The sequence below is a fragment of the Trachemys scripta genome, chromosome 12, assembly GCF_013100865.1.
Source record: "Trachemys scripta elegans isolate TJP31775 chromosome 12, CAS_Tse_1.0, whole genome shotgun sequence".
Lineage (NCBI taxonomy): Eukaryota > Metazoa > Chordata > Testudines > Emydidae > Trachemys > Trachemys scripta.
Window position 1 is genome coordinate 38,583,090 of NC_048309.1, and position 18,653 is coordinate 38,601,742.

An 18,653-nucleotide genomic window follows, 5' to 3' on the forward strand; every position below is an offset into this window, starting at 1 on the left:
TATATATATCTCCTCAATATATGTTCCAATCTATATGCATCCGAAGAAGTGGGCAGTAGCCCACAAAAGCTTATGCTCTAGTAAAAAATAAGGTATTCAAAAGTTTAAACAAATGGAGGGGGGGTGCTGAAGACACTCCTCACCTGAGACACCATTTGTTCTAGGGCTGGCTCTGACCAAAGGGAACATGAGCACAGGTTGAGAATCAGGCCCAGTAAGATCTAAACCATTCAAAAACAACTTTATGTCCAACCAAATACCTTCCATAAAGCATCCTTCACCTCTTTATTTCTCAGAGTGTAAATGAAAGGGTTTAACAATGGAGTGACAATAGTGTTCAAAGTGTTGACAATCTTGTTCATTTCCAAGGAGCTCTGTTTGGAAGGCCGGACATAGAGGAAGATGGTGGCGCTGTACCAGATAGTCACAACAATAAGATGGGCCGAGCAAGTGGAAAAGGCCTTTTGCCGGCCTTGAGCCAAGGGGATCCTCAGTACAGTGGAGATTATGTAAATGTAGGAGACCAGCGTTATGGAACATGATCCTAGGATGACAATGATCGAGATGAGGAAAGCTGTCATCTCAATCACCGAGGTGTTTGTGCAGGAGAGAATGATCAAGGAATCTATGCTACAGAAGAAATGATTGATGACATTAGAGCTGCAGAAGAATAACCTGGCTATCAGAGATGCTGGGATAGAAATAGCCAGAAAACCAGACATCCAAGAACCAAGGGCCAGCTGAGCAGACTTGGTGCTGTTCATGATGGTTCTATAGTGCAATGGGTAGCAAATGGCCAGATAGCGATCATAGGCCATGGCAGACAAAAGGAAATACTCTGTGCAACCCAGGGAGAAAATGAAGTACATCTGCAGGATGCAGCTACCAAAGGGGATGGTTCTGCTTTTCCCCAGGAAGATTGCAATTGCCTTGGGGACACAGGCTGTGGTGTACCATATCTCCAGGAAGGAGAGGTTGCAAAGTAAGAAGTACATGGGGGTGTGGAGATGATGGTGGGCCTTCACTAGAACTATGATGGCAACATTTCCTGCAACTGTCAGGATGTATATCATGCTAAACACCACAAAGAGAGATATCTGCAAATATTGACTGCCGGGGAATCCCAGGAGGATAAATTCCTGTATCCTGGACTGGTTTTCCTTCTCTATTCCAGTCATAGGCTCCATCTGTCAAGATACAAGAGATCATAATTCAGGGGCAGTTTTGTTCCATGGATTGTTGGACATCACAAGTAAAATTTTCAAAGGTTCCTAAATGATTTAGAAGCCTAAGTCCCATTACAAAATCACATTAGTTGCTTAGGAGCCTAAGGGCTAGAGATTAAAATGTTTAGATGCCAACGTTGCAGATTTACAAAAATGCTTAATAAGCAGGTTAGGACACTAATCTGGTTAGCTGCTTTTGAAAATCCCACTAAGCATCTATTTGAAGCTTGAGACACCTAAATACCTTTTAAAATCCAGCTCTAAAAGATTAAAGCTCTTTTGAAAATTGGATTTAGGCTCTCAAGTCACTGAGGGCCAGATTGCAAAGGTATTCAGGCATGTGGTAGGTTTTTCAAAAACACTAAGATACCTAAACTCATTGTTTGCATGGATTTATAGATTCCAAAGCCAGAAGGGACCATTGTGATCATCTAGTCTCGCCTTCTGCATAACACAGGGCATAGAACTTCTCCAAAATAATTGCTACAGAAGATCTTTTAGAAAAACACCCAATCTTGATATAAAAATTCTCAGTGACGGAGATTCCACCATGACTGTTAGTATCCTTCTAGTTGTTTAATCAAAATGTCATGTAGTACCAAGTCAAATTCCATAGAGAAGTCTATTATATCAACACTATTATGTTGATCAATCACAATTGTAATGCCATAAAAAATGATACCATGTTAGTTTGACATGATCTATTTACCATAAATCCATGTTAAATGACATTAATTATATTAGTTTATTTCTTTATTAATTGAGTTCCTTATCAGCCACTCTGTTATCTTGCCTGGGATCGATATCAGTCTGACAGGCTTATAACTACCTTGGTCCTCCCATTTGCTCTTTTAAAATATTGGCACAACATTAGCTTTCTTCCAGTCTTCTGGAACTACCCTGGTGTTCCAAGGCGTATTGCAAATCAACAGTAAATGTCCAGTGAGCTCCTGAGCCAGCATTTTAAAAATGCTTGGATGTGAGTTATCTGGATCTTCTTTTCCTTCAGAAAAGGACCTAGGTGTCACAGTGGACGAGAAGCTAGATATGAGTCAACAGTGTGCTCTTGTTGCCAAGAAGGCTAACGGCATTTTGGCCTGTATAAGTAGGGGCATTGCCAGCAGATCGAGGAACGTGATCGTTCCCCTTTATTCGACATTGGTGAGGCCTCATCTGGAATACTGTGTCCAGTTTTGGGCCCCACACTACAAGAAGGACGTGGAAAAATTGGAAAGAGTCCAGCGGAGGGCAACAAAAATGATTAGGTGTCTGGAGCACATGACTTATGAGGAGAGGCTGAGGGAACTGGGATTGTTTAGTCTCTAGAAGAGAAGAATGAGGGGAGATTTGATAGCAGCCTTCAACTACCTGAAGGGGGGTTCCAAAGAGGATGGAGCTCGGCTGTCCTCAGTGGTGGTAGATGACAAAACAAGGAGCAATGGTCTCAAGTTGCAGTGGGGGAGGTCCAGGTTGGATATTAGGAAACACTATTTTACTAGGAGGGTGGTGAAGCACTGGAATGCGTTACCTAGGGAGGTGGTGGAGTCTCCTTCCTTGGAGGTTTTTAAGGCCCGGCTTGACAAAGCCCTGTCTGGGATGATTTAGTTGGGAATTGGTCCTGCTTTGAGCAGGGGGTTGGACTAGATGACCTCTTGCGGTCCCTTCCAACCCTGATATTCTATGATTCTTCAATGCTTAGCCAAATGGTTGGCCATAGTGATCATTCACCATTTGGTCCATACCGGTGCAGTTGCAAGGGCTTCACGGCCCGAGAGTCTAACATCAGAATAGACTTGATGAACCCATGTAATAGGAGGGCTGCCTCTGGGCTGCCTCCACCTCTCAATTGGTGGAATTTTATCCCAACGCTTACAAGCCACCTGAACAATGGTGTTCACCGGAACATCTTGTGACATTCTTGTGACAAAAGTGTAAGACGCCATCTGCAGACAATGGCTCTGGTAGTCTGTAGACAGAAGCAACCATAAACATCTGCATTACAAATAATGTCCAATATACGACATTGTCATTTTGCGTGGAAAACCTCCAACTTTGCCCAGTCTGTGTGGCATAGTGTCCATGTTTTGCTGACGTACAACAGTACAGGGAGGATACAGCTCGAATAGATCCTGAACTTGGTTGTCATGCTGAGTTGATGTTGATTCCATGTTGTTATCTGGATCTGCTGATTTAAAAATGTCTAATTTTAGTAGATTCTGTTTAACATCCTCCTGAGATAGGAGCGTATTTTAGTGAGTTTTAGGCACCTAGATGATCTTGAAAATCCCACTAGGTGCCTCAATACCTTTAAAAATCTGGCTCTTAGCTACTGTTAGAAATGTTATCCCACCCCACGTGGTGACCAAATTCATTTTCCACAGATTTTCTGAACATCTGGAGAAGCAAAGTGTTAAATCCTGTACTATCTACACAGTCCCCCTGATGCAAAACAATCTCATCATCAATGGGTGGACACGTCTTTCTGTAAGGAAATAGTAGCCTGAAGGAAATCCAGGACTCAGGGGGTGAAAACCAACACACTGAATTGGTTTTCCATCTCTACCCAAGTCTCAAATTCTGTTGGTCACAAGAGATGTTCACAGAGTGAAAGAGTTAAAATGCATTATTGGATGTTCCTTGAATGTTCAAGTCAGAATCCTAATGCCTGAATAATTATTACCACCTACCCTATCTCCCTAAACCTCAGTCAGCTACTACTTCCAACAAGTGTTTGTCAAGAAACAGGACAAGGGAAGGGAAGGGGATCATGATCATTTCATCCTTTTTCCCATTGACATTTAAAACATTGATGGCACTTTAGATCTACTAATTGTTCATTCCATCTTCTGCCCATGCTCTTCCTTGTCAAAAGGCCCTTCATGCTGTTAGCTGGGATTTTCAGCGATGCCTTAGAGAGTTTGGTACCCAATACCCATTGAACTCCATTAGGTTATGGACACATGGACTCTTTGGAAAATCACTGATGTGCAAATCCCATTTTAACAACTCTACAGAATTTAGCATGAAGAAGAATAGGAGGGAAAATATCCCAGTTTCCCTGAAAATTTCCTTTCTTCTAGTATTACAGTAAATGGATCAGTCCCGTCCTCAGTTTTTTTCTCCTTCATTAATCTCTGCTGTGCTCTGTGGTATGCAGGATTTGTATTTGTTCCTTATAGGCTCTATGATGAACATTTTACACTGGTATATTCCAAGGTAGAGAATCATAAACTCTAATTCCAGCACAAGAATGCAAAATTTGAACTCCTATCCTTTCCTCCTAAATCTTTCCTGACTCTCCAACTTATTTCAAAACTCAGCTAGCCTTCCCAACACCTAGCTTTGAAACACTGGGGTTATTTTTGTCTTCTTCTTCGCACATGACCATGATGTTTGTCTTTGGTGAAGATTTTCAAAGGCAAAGAGGACCGTGTGGCCCAACTCCCACTGAAAATCTTTTGAAAATCTCCCCCTTTGTATCTAACATTAAAACAGATTTTACATTTTGCCCAGGATCAAATTCTAACAATCAAGGAACAAACCTCATGACTAGGCTTGGAAGGATTAGGTTGGTACTGATAAATGTTGGCAAATGTTGATGTCACCATGCACACATAAAGTGATGAAAACCTATTTCTATTAATAATACTTAAAATTCACAGATAGGCAAAGTAAGAAAAATGCTTTGAGAACATATTAGAGTAAAAATCCAGGGATTTAGACTTTTCAGTTAGGTTTGTTAGAAATGGACTAGTGAATGAATGGTAAAAACAGGTCTGAGCTGTTGAATGAAGGATATTTACTTTCTCTATTTTGACATGTAATGTTAACAATTTGTATTTCAATGGTTTATAGACATTTCACTTTTTGAATCTCAGAGTCTGTCATTTCTCAGACAGTCTCCCCCACCCCATAATTTTGTGCAACTATGAAAATTTAAATTAAAAAAATGGAAAGAAATGCGTTAAATATTTTATTATTGATATTACTCATCAAAATTAGAAATAATAAAAATAACATTCTGCCAAGCCTATTCATGACATATTAACATGTAAGTGAGAACGGAACAAGAATTTCATATAGATTTATGTACCAGACGTGCTTAATTGACGATGCTCATTAATTATAATCCCAAGCTTTTGTGCAGGAGATCTGAAAGCATTTTACAAGTGGGTTCAGGATCATTATTCCCATTTCACAAAAGAAGAAATTATAAACCAAAAATAATGTCCCTGATTTTGCAGTGCTGGACAGAGGCACATTCCATGCTCAGCTGAGATGGAAATAAAATTTTGCCCTGAAGGATAAATGATTGATCGTCATGGTGTAATGGGATTTTCAAAGGATATTTGAAAGCAATTAAAAATGCAAATCTCATTGTTATTCAGTGGAATGTAGATGCCAGATTCCCATAGACCCTTTTGAAAATCCCACCCATATTGCTTATGCTCCTTATTCTAATTTGAGATGAGTTTGGCAAAGATAATAATACTTTATACTTCTACACCTCTTTACGTCTTCCACTCATGAGCTATTTCATTCTACAATGGGCTGGAAAGTACTGCCCTTTGTAGCTGTGACTTCAATGCTATTTGAAATGGGCCCAATGCCCCTCTGTAGTAAATATTAACCATTATCAATCCTCTGCTATATAAGGAGAAAATAGGGGTAAAGGATCTTGGCCAGGGATGCATCGGAAGACAGGGTGAAAGCATGGAAGCAAGATCAGGAGCTACTGCCTTCTAATGCCCTAATTACCATTATTATAGAGGGCTTCATCGAATAACGGAGGAAGTCAATGGTACTCTTTCCATTCACTCTAGTAGGCTTGGGAAGAAACTCATGGTGCTTTTTCATTTGTAGATCTCAAACCACTTCACTAAGGCAAGTGAATAGTATTATCTCATTTATTTACAGAAGGGGAAACTGAGGCACAGATGGTTTATACAAATTTCACACAGTATATCACTGACAGTGTTGGGACAATCTCCAACTCCTTATTTCCCATCTACCAAACCAGGCTATCACTGAGATTTAAAAAGCTGTCAGGGATTCTGGGGCTGAGTGGAATTTTTCAAAGCAGCTAGGTGCCTATGATTTTTGGGTGCCTAGATGCTTCTAAATATCTCATTAGGTGCCTAAATACCTTTTAAAATCTGTTTTTAAACAAATACATTCCCATGAATAATGAATGAGGAGTGGGCATCCATGTAGCATTTGTGGCTACGAAAACCTCAGTCTACCTCTAAGAGAAAATAGGCAATCCATTTTTACATTCTTATCTATGTGACTCAGGTGACTATGTGACTCAGCAGCGAGTTCCACAGATCTATCATATAGCTATTTTCTCTTATGCACTCAAGAGTTGAAAAATATGAGTGAAAAAAAGGGAGAGAGAGAGAGAGAGAGAAAGAGCGAGAGAGAGAGAGAGAGAGAGAGAGAGATGGGAATATGTTACAGGTGTACCAATTACTCACTGTGGGAAACCTTTTCCTTCCAACAAGATATGGCCCAGTAGGTCACATCACCAAATATAGAAAATATAATTATTAATATACTTGGTTTAAAGTATATTTCTGGGGTGTGTTCTCTCCCTCTCTCTCTCTAGTGGACCTAGATTATTAGCTTTTCATGCATTATCTTCTCTTCTTAGAATGCAGCATTCTTGGATTCTGAGAAAAAAATGCATTGAAAGTGAGGGTGCCATATTTTTCCTCCAGTTATAAATCAAACATTTCAACATCTTCCTACTTATTGCAGATATCAATATTCATTAGAGTCTCATTCCATTACCAGTTCATCATCACCCTGCCGCCTTTCCCCTTACCTGCTTTGTTTATGTATGGCAACTCAACAGGTCTTACGAATAAGCCTACTTTATATTCCTCAGAAGTGCCCTTGGGATTTGGTCTCAACAGAATTTCACTGTCTTCTTCTAGTGCCAACCGCCTGACATAGTAAGGATGATGTCCTTGGTTAAAGAAGAGCAGTGGAAATTAGGAGACCTTGGTTCTGTGTCTCCATTGACTTGCTGATGGACCACTGTGTAATTGTTTAAGTTCATTGTTCCTCAGTTTCTCCATTTGTAAAAGACAAAAGGCCGTATTTTTAAAGGTATTGAGATGCCTATTGGAATTTTCAAAAGCATCTAGGAATCTAAAACCCATTCATTTCTGTGGGTGTTAGGTGCCTATGTACTTTTGAAAATCCCATTAGATGCTTTAAAAATCTGTCCCTAAGTGGCTGCCCAAAGTTAGGCAACTACATCCACATTTAGGCAGCTTAATAAGTGGTGTAAGATACAGTAGTATAAAGCACCAGAGGCCAGATATTTAAAGGCATTCAGATGCCTAAAGATAGGCAGATAGGTACCTAGTGGGAATTTCAGAAGTACGTATGCAGGTTAAGTACATAACTCCCATTTAATTCTATGAGATTTAGGTGCCTAGGCCTTTGAAAATCCCACTAGACACCTAATTCCCTTTGAAAATCCTAAAACACTTTGGTGCTTGTAAAAAATTTACCTGTAATCTACACAAAAAAGTTATACTGACAGAATGAAAGGTGTGTTTTTATACCAGTTTAGTTAAAAGAGTGAAACTTTGTGTGTGGGTATTATTATATTATTTTCAACCTCACTTATATTAATTTTCAGGTGCAAACTGAATGAATATAACCAGTTTTATACCTAAGGGTCCACAAACTCATAGACTCATAGACTTTAAGGTCAGAAGGGACCATTATGATCATCTAGTCTGACCTCCCGCATGATGCAGGCCAGAAAAGCTGACCCACTCCCTTTCCCTTAACTCAGCTGTTGAAATCCCCAAATCCTGTGATTTAAGGACTTCAAGTCACAGAGAATCCTCCAGCTAGCGACCCCCACCCCATGCTGCGGAGGAAGGCGAAAAACCTCCAGGGCCTCTGCCAATCTACCCTGGAGGAAAATTCCTTCCCGACCCCAAATATGGCGATCAGTAGAACCCCGAGCATGCAGGCAAGATTCTCCAGCCAGACCCTCATTGACCATTGATACTATTTACCAGCGATGGCACGTTGTTGACCAATTGACTAAAATCACATTATCCCATCAAACCATTCCCTCCATAAACTTATCTAGCTTAATCTTAAAGCCAGAAAGGTCTTTCGCCCCCACTGTTTCCCTCGGAAAGCTGTTCCAAAATTTCACCCCTCTGATGGTTAGAAACCTTCGTCTAATTTCAAGCCTAAACTTCCCCACGGCCAGTTTATATCCATTCGTTCTCGTGTCCACATTAGTACTGAGCTGAAATAATTCCTCTCCCTCCCTGGTATTTATCCCTCTGATATATTTAAAGAGAGCAATCATATCCCCCCTCAGCCGTCTTTTGGTTAGGGTAAACAAACCGAGCTCCTCGAGTCTCCTTTCATACGACAGGTTTTCCATTCCTCTGATCATCCTAGTGGCCCTTCTCTGTACCCGTTCCAGTTTGAGTTCATCCTTTTTAAACATGGGAGACCAGAACTGCACACAGTACTCCAAATGAGGTCTCACCAGTGCCTTGTATAACGGAAGCAGCACCTCCTTGTCCCTACTAGATATACCTCACCTAATGCATCCCAAGATCTCATTAGCTTTTTTCACGGCCACGTCACATTGTCGACTCATAGTCATCCTTCGGTCAACCAGGACTCCGAGGTCCTTCTCCTCCTCCGTTACTTCCAACCGATGCGTCCCCAGCTTATAACTAAAATTCTTGTTAGTCATCCCTAAATGCATCACCTTACACTTTTTACTATTAAATTTCATCCTATTACTATTACTCCAATTTACAAGGTCATCCAAGTCTCCCTGCAGGATATCCCGACCCTTCTTCGAATTGGCAATACCTCCCAACTTTGTGTCATCCGCAAACTTTATCAGCCCACTCCTACATTTGGTTCCGAGGTCAGTAATAAATAGATTAAATAAAATCGGACCCAAAACTGAACCCTGAGGAACTCCACTGGTGACCTCCCTCCAACCTGACAGTTCCCCTTTCAGTACCACCCGCTGCAGTCTCCCCTTTAACCAGTTCTTTATCCACCTCTGGATTTTCATAGCGATCCCCATCTTTTCCAATTTAATCAATAATTCCTCGTGTGGTACCATATCAAACGCTTTACTGAAATCGAGGTATATTAGATCCACCGCATTTCCCTTATCTAAAAAGTCTGTTACTTTCTCAAAGAAGGAGATCAGGTTGGTTTGGCACGATCTGCCTTTCGTAAAACCATGTTGTAATTTGTCGCAATTGCCATTGACCTTAAGGTCCTTAACTACTTTCTCCAAACAAAGGTACAAGAATTGCATCGGATTAACTAACCATATTTGAGTTAAACTGCTGTGTCTTCTCTGTATAGACAAGACCAAGGGCCAGATTTTTTAAAGCATTTAGGCACCTAGTGGAATTTTCCAACTTCCTAGCTGCCAAACATCCATTGAAATCAGTGAGTATTAGGTGCCTAGGTGCTTTTGAAAATCTTATTAGGAGTCTAAATACCTTGACAAATCTGGCCCTCAGTCACTTTTGAAAATAGGATTTATGTTTAAATTTTCAAATGCAGCTAATTGACTAAAGAGGCAATGAGATGTAAGCTCCTAAGTCACCTAGGTGGTTTAGAAAATTTTGCCCTAAGGCTTCTCAGGGCTTTTCTACCTGGCACTGCAATGCACATCATGGTTGCACACTAATTGGTCCAGTTAGACCCTGCTGGTGTGCACTAGATGTTCCCTAGTGTGTTTTAATGTAGTACATTTTGAATCCTATGGACTTCAATAGAAGTTAGACACTGACATGCTTTTGAAAACCTGGCTAGGCACCTATTCGCCTCTTTAGTAACTCTATGGATCTCAGCCCTAATACTTAGCTATTCAGTTCCATTAGGTTGTCATTGTGCTCATGAAATCCTGAGCTGGTCAGAGCATTTGTCATCCACATGGGTGTGAAAGTTACCAAGCAATATCAGGCATAATCACGGTAAATACAATGATAATTTCCTAGGTTAAGGACAAAATAAAATTTAAGTAAGGAATAACTTAATTGCTGAAATTATGCACCTGATCTTCATTCCCCTTACAGAGACATAGACTGGCATTTCCAAAGGAGATTAAGGGAGTTAGGTGCCCAAATCCAATTTAAATTAATGTGATTTGGCACCTAAATTATTTTAGGCACATTTGAAAATACCTGTCCAATTTTCCAATTGATTTAACTGAGGTAGGACTAGACCCTGAATCAGAAGCTACTCCCCATAATAGTGTAAGACATGCGAGAGAAGAATCAGGATATATGACTCAATAGCCCCTCAACTCCGTGTAAAACTTGTAATAAAATTACTAGGCTTGGCAACATGGACACCCCATTTTAAAGGTAGGTCTGAGCTCTTAAATATACATCAGCTGCCAACACAAGAGCAATTGTGTTTGTGGATAGAATACAGAAGTTGTCACTTGTTCCAGTCCAGAGCCAGTTGCCAGATTCTGTACTCGTTAGGGTGAAAATCAATCTGCATGGAGAAGGACTTACATTACGCCTAACCCTCAAAGTAAAACTTAAGAGGGTCTTCAGTAGTGTACTGTGTGATTTCAATTCCTCATGTCAGCATGGGCCACAGGACCAAAGACAAAGGTTGATGGAGATCTACGTTGATAGAGAGTTGATGACCTCTGTGATATGAATTAGTAAGTCTTAGCCCACATTCTGGTGGAGAAATATCAACATTGCATTTGTCACCAATTTGTGCCCTGTTGTTGGAGACTAAGGAATGAGTCTGTGTCTTGATCAATACCTGGTGTTGGAAGACTCATATACATGGGTCTAGTATGGTAGATAAATTTGGACAGGCTTGGGTAACACTGCTCTACAGCCAAAATGCTTCTGAAATAAATGTAGTCAAACTTTACTAATTCTGGGTCACTGAGAATGAAAATGATGCTTAAAATTGTTGATTGGCTCTAGTTTTCAAGATATGCTATTGGGTCAGTATATACGACCCTTGACTTGGGAATGGCGGAGGATAAGTGAGTTATAAAGGGAAGGGATCTCACTTTAAACCAGAAATGACTAAAATACATCTTTGACTGGATCTATGAATAAATCTATGACTGGGTTTGGACAGTACTTCCTTTTTAGGCAAAACAATGAATGATGCAATCTGAAGATGGTGTTGCGTCATACATGATATGAATTGCATCATGTTATTCCTAGAAGTCATGGATGATGCAATCATAACGAAGCTTACATCACTCTGCGGAACAAATTGCCCTATATCAGCTCTAGATATCATAGAGTGTCATGCTCTCTTATTTGTCAGTGTTTGATTTTGCAAAGGGACACATTTCTGTTTAGCCAAAGTGAGCAGAGATGCCTCGTACTTGTGTGAACAGTGCAGATAACTTCTGCTATGTTTGTGGTGAAGTGACTTTTACATCACAAAAGCACAGTATAACCACTATGGTTAAGAAAGCCTATCACCTTTATTTTGGCTGCAAAAGTGGAGATTAGGACAAGAGGTGGGCCCCCCACATATGTTGAACAGGAAAAGGAAATCTATGCCTTTTGCAGTGCCAGTGATTTGGAGAGAGCCAACAGATCATACCAGCAATTGTTACTTCTGCATGGTGCCTCCAGTTGGGAAAGGTGTGTCAAAGAAGAAAAAGTGGACTGTGCATTATCCAAACATTCCATCAGCTATACGCCCAGTAGCCCATGGAGAAGGACTGCTGGTTCCTGATGCACCAGAATCATTCTCAATTGAGTCAGACAAGGACGAGGATGAAACTTCTGGTCCTGAACCATCAATATCACAAGACCCACATTTTCTCCCATCCTCCTCCTCTGAACCACACCTCATTACACAAGGTGAATTGAATGACCTTGTCAGGGATTTGGAACTACCCAAGAGGAAGGCAGAGCTGTTGGGCTCCAGACTACAGCAGTGGAATCTCCTGGCAGGTGATGTTAGGGTTTCCACGTTCCGTGACTGTCAAAAGGATCTTGTCCCATTCTTCCTCCTGGAAGGTGATCTTGTAGCCTGCAACAACCTCGATGGTGTGATGGCAGCCCTCAACATCGTTCACAATCCAGATGTGTGGAGACTGTTCATTGAAGACGAGTCTTAAAGCTGTTTTACTGCATAATGGCAATGTTTTGCCATCAATTCCAGTTGGTCATGCAGTCCATATGAAGGAAACCTATGACAGCATGAAACAACTTTTGAGGTTCATAAACTATGACCAACATCAGTGGCCGCTTTGTGGCGATTTGAAGGTTGTTGCTCTCTTGCTTTGTCTGCAGACTGCATACACAAAGTACTGTTGTTTTCTCAGTGAATGTTACCACCCTTACACATCAAGCTGGGTCTGATGAAGAACTTTGTCAAGGCCATTGACAAAACACAAGAAGCTTTCAAGTACCTCTGTGGAAAATTTCCAAGGTGAAGTGAAGCTAAGATAAAGGAAGGTGTCTTTGTTGGTCGTCAGATTCGTGAACTTCTTCGAGATGATGCATTTGACCATGCACTGTGTGGCAAGGAAAAGATGGCATGGGAAGCCTTCCAGTTAGTGGCAATAAATTCTCAGAAACAACAAGGCAGACAACTACAGGTTGTTGGTAGAAAACCTCCTCAAGGCATACAAAAGCCTTGGTTGCAACATGTCACTAAAGATAGATTTTTTGCTCTCTTATCTAGATTTTTTTCCACCAAACTGCGGAGCAGTGAGCGACGAGCACGGAGAGCGATTTCACCAGGACATTGCAACAATGGAGAAAGGCTATCAGGGCAAATGGGGCCCATCAATGCTTGCAGACTATTGCTGGACAGTGACAAGAGATGCTCCATTTAATGAATGCAAGAGACAAGCCAAGAAGCGCCGAGTAGACACTGAATAGGAATAAACTATGTACATAATAGTTTTTTGCCTTTTGTTTCATAATAAATTTTATTTATATAACCCTTTTGCTGATTTTTAAATTACATAAACAGGACAGGTGAAATATTATCATGTAAAAGATCTAGTTTTACAATTTATGATTAAAACTCTACTATCTGCACAATATACATAAAATGTAAAAACTTAAATGTCTTAGAAACAGTAGCCAATCAGTTGTTTTAATTGTCAGATTTGAATTCAGCACATCAAAATACATAATAAATAGCACATTTTATCTCTGAAGCAGATGACTTCTCAAAAATTGTAGACCAGTGTAATATTTAAGCTAAATTAACTGGCTTTAGCCTAGGCTTTGCTTGACATGAGTGTTGCTTGCAAAATGCGTCCTTATGTAGAGACTTCTTTAAATAATGCTTATAGCTGCTGTGTAAGACAAAGATGATGTTCTATACTGTGTTGAAGGACATAGATAAAAGGAGGTTAATCAGTACAATAAAATACATAAAATGTAGTGACAAAAAGTCCCTGTATTGGGAAAAAAACAGAAAAGTCCCTATATTGAGTAGTAGGATCAAAGTAAATAAAACAATTGGAAAAGGGACATGATGACATGAAATTAGCATGGACAAAAAAGGTTATGTAAACTGAAGCCTGCCTATGCGTATTCCATGGGATATGTAAGACAATGCTTAATGTTGATTGGATGGTCAAATAACGTGTAAAGGTTGTGTTGCTACAGGAGAGTGTTCCAGGGCATAGAACAGGGTCGCCACCCTGCCCTGATGGGCTGAAAGGTGGCTAAAGTAGACCCTGTCCTCCCGCTCCAGCCGCCAGCTCACTTCGGCGGCTGGATCCATGTGGGTCTCCTGCAGGAAAATAACCGAGTACCCCCCCTCCCAAAGGAAGGAGAGCACCTGGCACCTGCGGAGACCCAACCTACAGCCGTGGATGTTCAAAGTGGCAAAGACGGACGGCAACATAAGGAGGGCTAGGGATGATCCTCACGGTCTGGGGCACTAGCGGCACCTGTCGGACCCCGCAGCAAACTGTGACCAACCCCGAAAGCCAGCAGGGCATCACGGAAGCTGCAGGCACGCTGGTAAGCTGCAGCATCCCGCTCCCCAGTCCCTTTGCCCTCCCCCATAATGGCCCTCACGGTCTGAAGAATAAGATGGAAATTGCCCCAGCGCTGAAGAGTGAGATGCACTCTATTTGTGGAGCCATGAGTGTCTTCCAAGAAAGAGGGCATCTCGCTCCTCTGTGTGGCAGGGACTGGGGTCACGGAACCCGGGGTGTCCCCTGATTGGACCCCCCTGCCAGCCCCATGGCCCAGCAAGGCGGGCAGGCAGGGATCAGAGCCCCACCACGGTGCCTGTCCATCCGGCACTGTGCCACCCGACATAACACTCGGCCCTAGGGACGATGGCGAAGGGAGAACTGCAGCTTCTGATGGGCCAGAAGAGGGAAAAACAGAAACTGCCTCCCGGGGGCCTCCATAAAAAGAAAATGAGGCAACCCCGGGGCGGCAGCAACAGGAGGGGGGAAGGAAAACAGGTTAAGGACAGGAACAAGGGCTGGAACAGGGTCGGGGACAGGGACAGGACACAGATTTAGGACGGGAGCAGGGTCAGGGCAGGGAGCAGGGACAAAAATCTAGGGCCTGATTGGCAGAGTCTCCGGGGCACAGTGACTCATGACCTGACACGGTAGTTAAAGGGGCAGCAAGGGAGTGGGACACTCTAAACGAGGCTCAGAGGCGCCACTAAACGAGGCACCCACAATTACAGCACTGGGGGTAGGCGAGAGCTGCCTCATGGGGTAGGGCACCCGTGGGCTCAGAGCCCAGCCGCTCGGTGTCGGCTGTTGCCACAATGGACACGGCGGCGTCAACCAGATTACCATTCATGGCCGGGCAGATGGACATGGCCCAGGGCATTGCAGAGGCCAAAACGGGGGCAACCACCTGAGGCAGAGGGAAGGGAAAGGGGGGGGCACCAGAGAGCAATCACCCTTACCAAGGCCTTCTAACAGGGGGGCATCCACTCCCTCAGTGGTTGGGGTCAAGCCCAAGGCCTCGATCTCAGCAAAAATAGAGGCAAAGTCCCCACCCGCCTGTACTGGTTCCCCCTCGACAGCAGCCGGGGCAGTAGCCATTGCGGCCCCTACAGGGGGCACAGATGGCAACGGGGCAGCGAGGGCGCCGTCCATAACCCCCTCAGGGAGGGACTCCGTAGGAGAGGTGGTACTACCCATCTCCGTGTCTGCAGTGACCTTGGCCGACTCCAAATGATGAACGTCATAGGGGAGTCAATGGAAGGCTGAGCACCAGCAACCCCCTTCATAGTTGTACAGGGGGTCCCTTCTCCCTCGCTAATGAGGGGGGGGTGCTGGGCCTGAGCTCCCCGCTTGTGGTGTCTCCCCCGCACAAGCTCCCAGTTCCCTGAAGAGGGGACTGGCCAGCTGGGTCACGGCCTGGGAGCGAGGGCAATGACGGGAGGGTAAGGGAAGACAAGGGCTGAACAACAGGGAAAGGGACAAACTCCCCCTGAGGCAAGCCCCGCTCGAGTCCCGCTACCGCCCCTGCCACCATCTCCTCCATGGGCCCCAGTCTACTATCCACCTCAGCAGCGGGGCGAGCACACTCAGCTGGGCACATTGGGGGGGGTCTCCCCCGAGACCTGTGCGGAGTTGACAATGGTCACAGATGGAGGAGGGGTGACCCCAGGGACCAGGCGATCAGGGCCGCTGGCAATTATAGAGCTGACGCCCTTCTGAGTATTGGGGGTCCCAGATGCCCCTCCAAGCCGGGCCAGGGGGCATTCCCTCCGGACGTGCCCTGTCACCCGGCAGAGAAAGCACTGGGCCACCCCCGAAGAATAATAAACCCAGTACTGGGCCCCTCGATGGGGCACTAGAAAGGACCCCTCCAGAGCCTCCCCATCACATGCCGCCGGCGGAATTTGAACCTGCACCTGCCGGCGGAATGACAAAACGTGGCGGAGGGCAGGGTCCTTACAGCCCAACGAAAGGGGGCTGAGGACGGACAGGGCCCTCCCCAGGGTGGAGGGGAAGGCAAAAGGGCAGCATTGGGGAGGAAGGGAGGAACAGAGGAGAAAACCACCCATACGCCCAGGTCCTCCAAAGGCTCGAGGGGGACGTGGATGCCCCCCACCGCCAAGCCCCTCTCCACCACCTCCTGGGCAGCGGCCCCCAACGCCGGGAAGAACACCACCTTCCCCAACATCTTAGAGGCCACCACCACAGCCGTGGGCCCCACCACCCACGCCAACGCCCACACATATGTTTCTACGTGGGGCGAGGCCGGCACCAGGAGGCAACGCATCCCGTGCTCCTGGTGAGGGTGGGAAAGGGGCCCTGGCCGCCGGGAATGGCATTCCGGGAGGCGGCTGGAGCAGACGGTGAGGCAGTGAGCAGAGGGGTTGCAGCCACCTGGGCGTACGCCCTGGGGGCCGAGGGAGTGGCACCCCTAGAGCTGGTGGAGGGAACAACGGGCAAGGGAGAAGAGGGAGCTGTGGCCGTTGATGGGGCCGCAGCGGGGGAAGGAACCACTGTCACCGGGGGTTTCACCTTTTGGGCAGGGCCCTTCCCACCAGCCAAGGGAGCAGTCCCAGAAGTGGAGGCGGCCGAGGTCATGGCAGCAGCAGAGTCTCAGGAGCCCCTATCCGTGCCCACCGGTGCCTCAATGGCAATGATGGCACGCAGCCCGGCAGCGGCAGTCGAGGCAGCCATCGCAAGGGAGGGTGTGGGGATGGGGACTGTAAGGGAACTGCAGGGGCGGCCAGGGAATTCCCACTGCCTGAATCACACACCACAGAAAGGGAAGGAAGAGGACAGCCGCTAGGGCCGGGAAATAGAAGGAAGGAGAGGGAGGAGTGGGAGGGAAGGGAAGGGGAAGGGAGGGGGGAGAACGGCTACCACACCCAACCCACTAGGCTGAAAGCAGGGTGGAGGGGCACCAACAGAAAAGGACAAAGGAAGACAAGGAACACAATTCCAGCACAAGATGAAAAAGAAACTGACTCCCCTGGCTGCACTAAGGAAAGGAAGGGAAAAACTAAGACATCATGGGGGAGTGTGCATCAGTGAAGGAGTCAATGAAAAAAAAGGGGGAGGGGGGAATCTCAAACACCAACAGCGGAACATGGGAACACAGGCAATAAGGGCTGAACTGGAGGGAGGTCAAGAAGCAAGGGGGCAGAATGCAGGGGAGGGCTAAATCAGGTATGCCTCAGGCATGGAACAAAGAACAGGGTGGGTTTGAAAACAACCAAACTAAAAGAGGGGGGGAAAGGGGCTGGCAACCACGCCTGCACCATGGGACAAGGGCGGGGCAAACAAAGTAATCAAGGACCAAAAAACAAAACAGGGCAAACCAGAGCAAACAGGGCAGTAGAAGGGGGACGGGCGGGGCAGGCAGCAAAGGGAAAGGGGGCAAGCAGCTGCAAGAACAGGGCAGTGGACAAGGCAGAGGAAAAGGGGGCCCACCGGCCAAATGCAGCAGGGGAGGGAGGACAAAGCCAAGGGAGGGGAAAGGAAACGAGCACCCACGGGCTTCTGAAAAACAAATGCCCATTTGCTGCCGCTACGTTCTTTGGATGGTTAGAGGGCAGAGCAAACTGCTGGGCCGGGGAGCAGAGAACAGAGCCAGAAGGCAGGTGGAAAGGTGGAGGGGACAGCGGTGGTGGAGCAGGTGGATTAGGGGGAGGGCCCCAGGCCACTCCCCCAGCTCCCCACAGCAAAGGCACCTACCACCACAGAAGAAAGGATGTTACAAACCCCCTCCACAAAGCAAGGCCTTTTCTACTCCCTCTGCAGCTTTAACATCTCCCCAGCAGCAGCAGCATGGGCAGCAGCAACCCAGCCAAGGGAGGCCCCAAAAATGATGGGAAAAGTGGGGCCTCGCACTCCCTTCTGAGGGTCACACCAGCAGGGTCCTCCCCATAGCAGCAGCAGACACCGCCACCGCCAGGGGGACAACCGGCCAGGAGAACAGCCTCAAAAGAGTGGAAGGCAGGTATCTCAGCCTGCAGAACCAGCAGGTCCCTTTTCTCTGGGTAAGGGAACAGAAGCAGTTCCAGAACAAACAGGAATTTGCTGGAACCAATTAAGGCAGGCAAGCTAATTAGGACACCTGGAGCCAATTAAGAAGAAACTGCTAGAATCAATTAGGACAGGCTGGCTTATCAGGGCACCTGAGTTTAAAAAGGACCTCACTTTAGTTTGTGGTGTGCATGTGAGAAGCTGGGAGCAAGAGGTAATAGAAGCTGAGAGTGAGAAGGTGTACTGCTGGAGTACTGAGGAGTACAAGTATTATCAGACACCAGGAGAAAGGTCCTGTGTTGAGGATAAAGAAGTTGTTGGGAGGAGGCCATGGGGAGGTAGCCCAGAGAGTTGTAGCTGTTGTGCAGCTGTTCCAGGAAGTGCTCTAGACAGTTCCAGTCCACAGGTCCCTGAGCTGGAACTTGGAGTAGAAGGTAGGCCTTGGTTCCCCC

General features: G+C 45.3%; 1 protein-coding gene across 1 annotated transcript; it reads right to left on the reverse strand.

Moving 5' to 3' along the window:
* Nucleotides 1-242: 242 nt before the first annotated feature.
* LOC117885434 (olfactory receptor 6F1-like) lies at nt 243-15,393 on the reverse strand. The gene is made up of 4 exons (XM_034786741.1): nt 15,156-15,393; nt 7,054-7,197; nt 2,969-3,192; nt 243-1,187 (listed from the first exon to the last, which is right to left on the reverse strand). The coding sequence occupies exons 1-4, from the start codon at nt 15,391-15,393 to the stop codon at nt 243-245; spliced, it is 1,551 nt and encodes a 516-aa protein (XP_034642632.1).
* Nucleotides 15,394-18,653: the final 3,260 nt, after the last annotated feature.

Coding starts and splice junctions, on each gene's coding strand:
- LOC117885434 (XM_034786741.1), bottom strand. CDS start 15,393: ATGGGTAGTACCACCTCTCCTACGGAGTCCCTCCCTGAGGGGGTTATG. Junction 7,198..15,155: donor CCCCCTGTTAGAAGGCCTTG/GTAAGGGTGATT, acceptor TCTTTAACCAAG/GACATCATCCTTACTATGTC. Junction 1,188..2,968: donor AAGCCCTTGCAACTGCACCG/GTATGGACCAAA, acceptor GTATCTTGACAG/ATGGAGCCTATGACTGGAAT.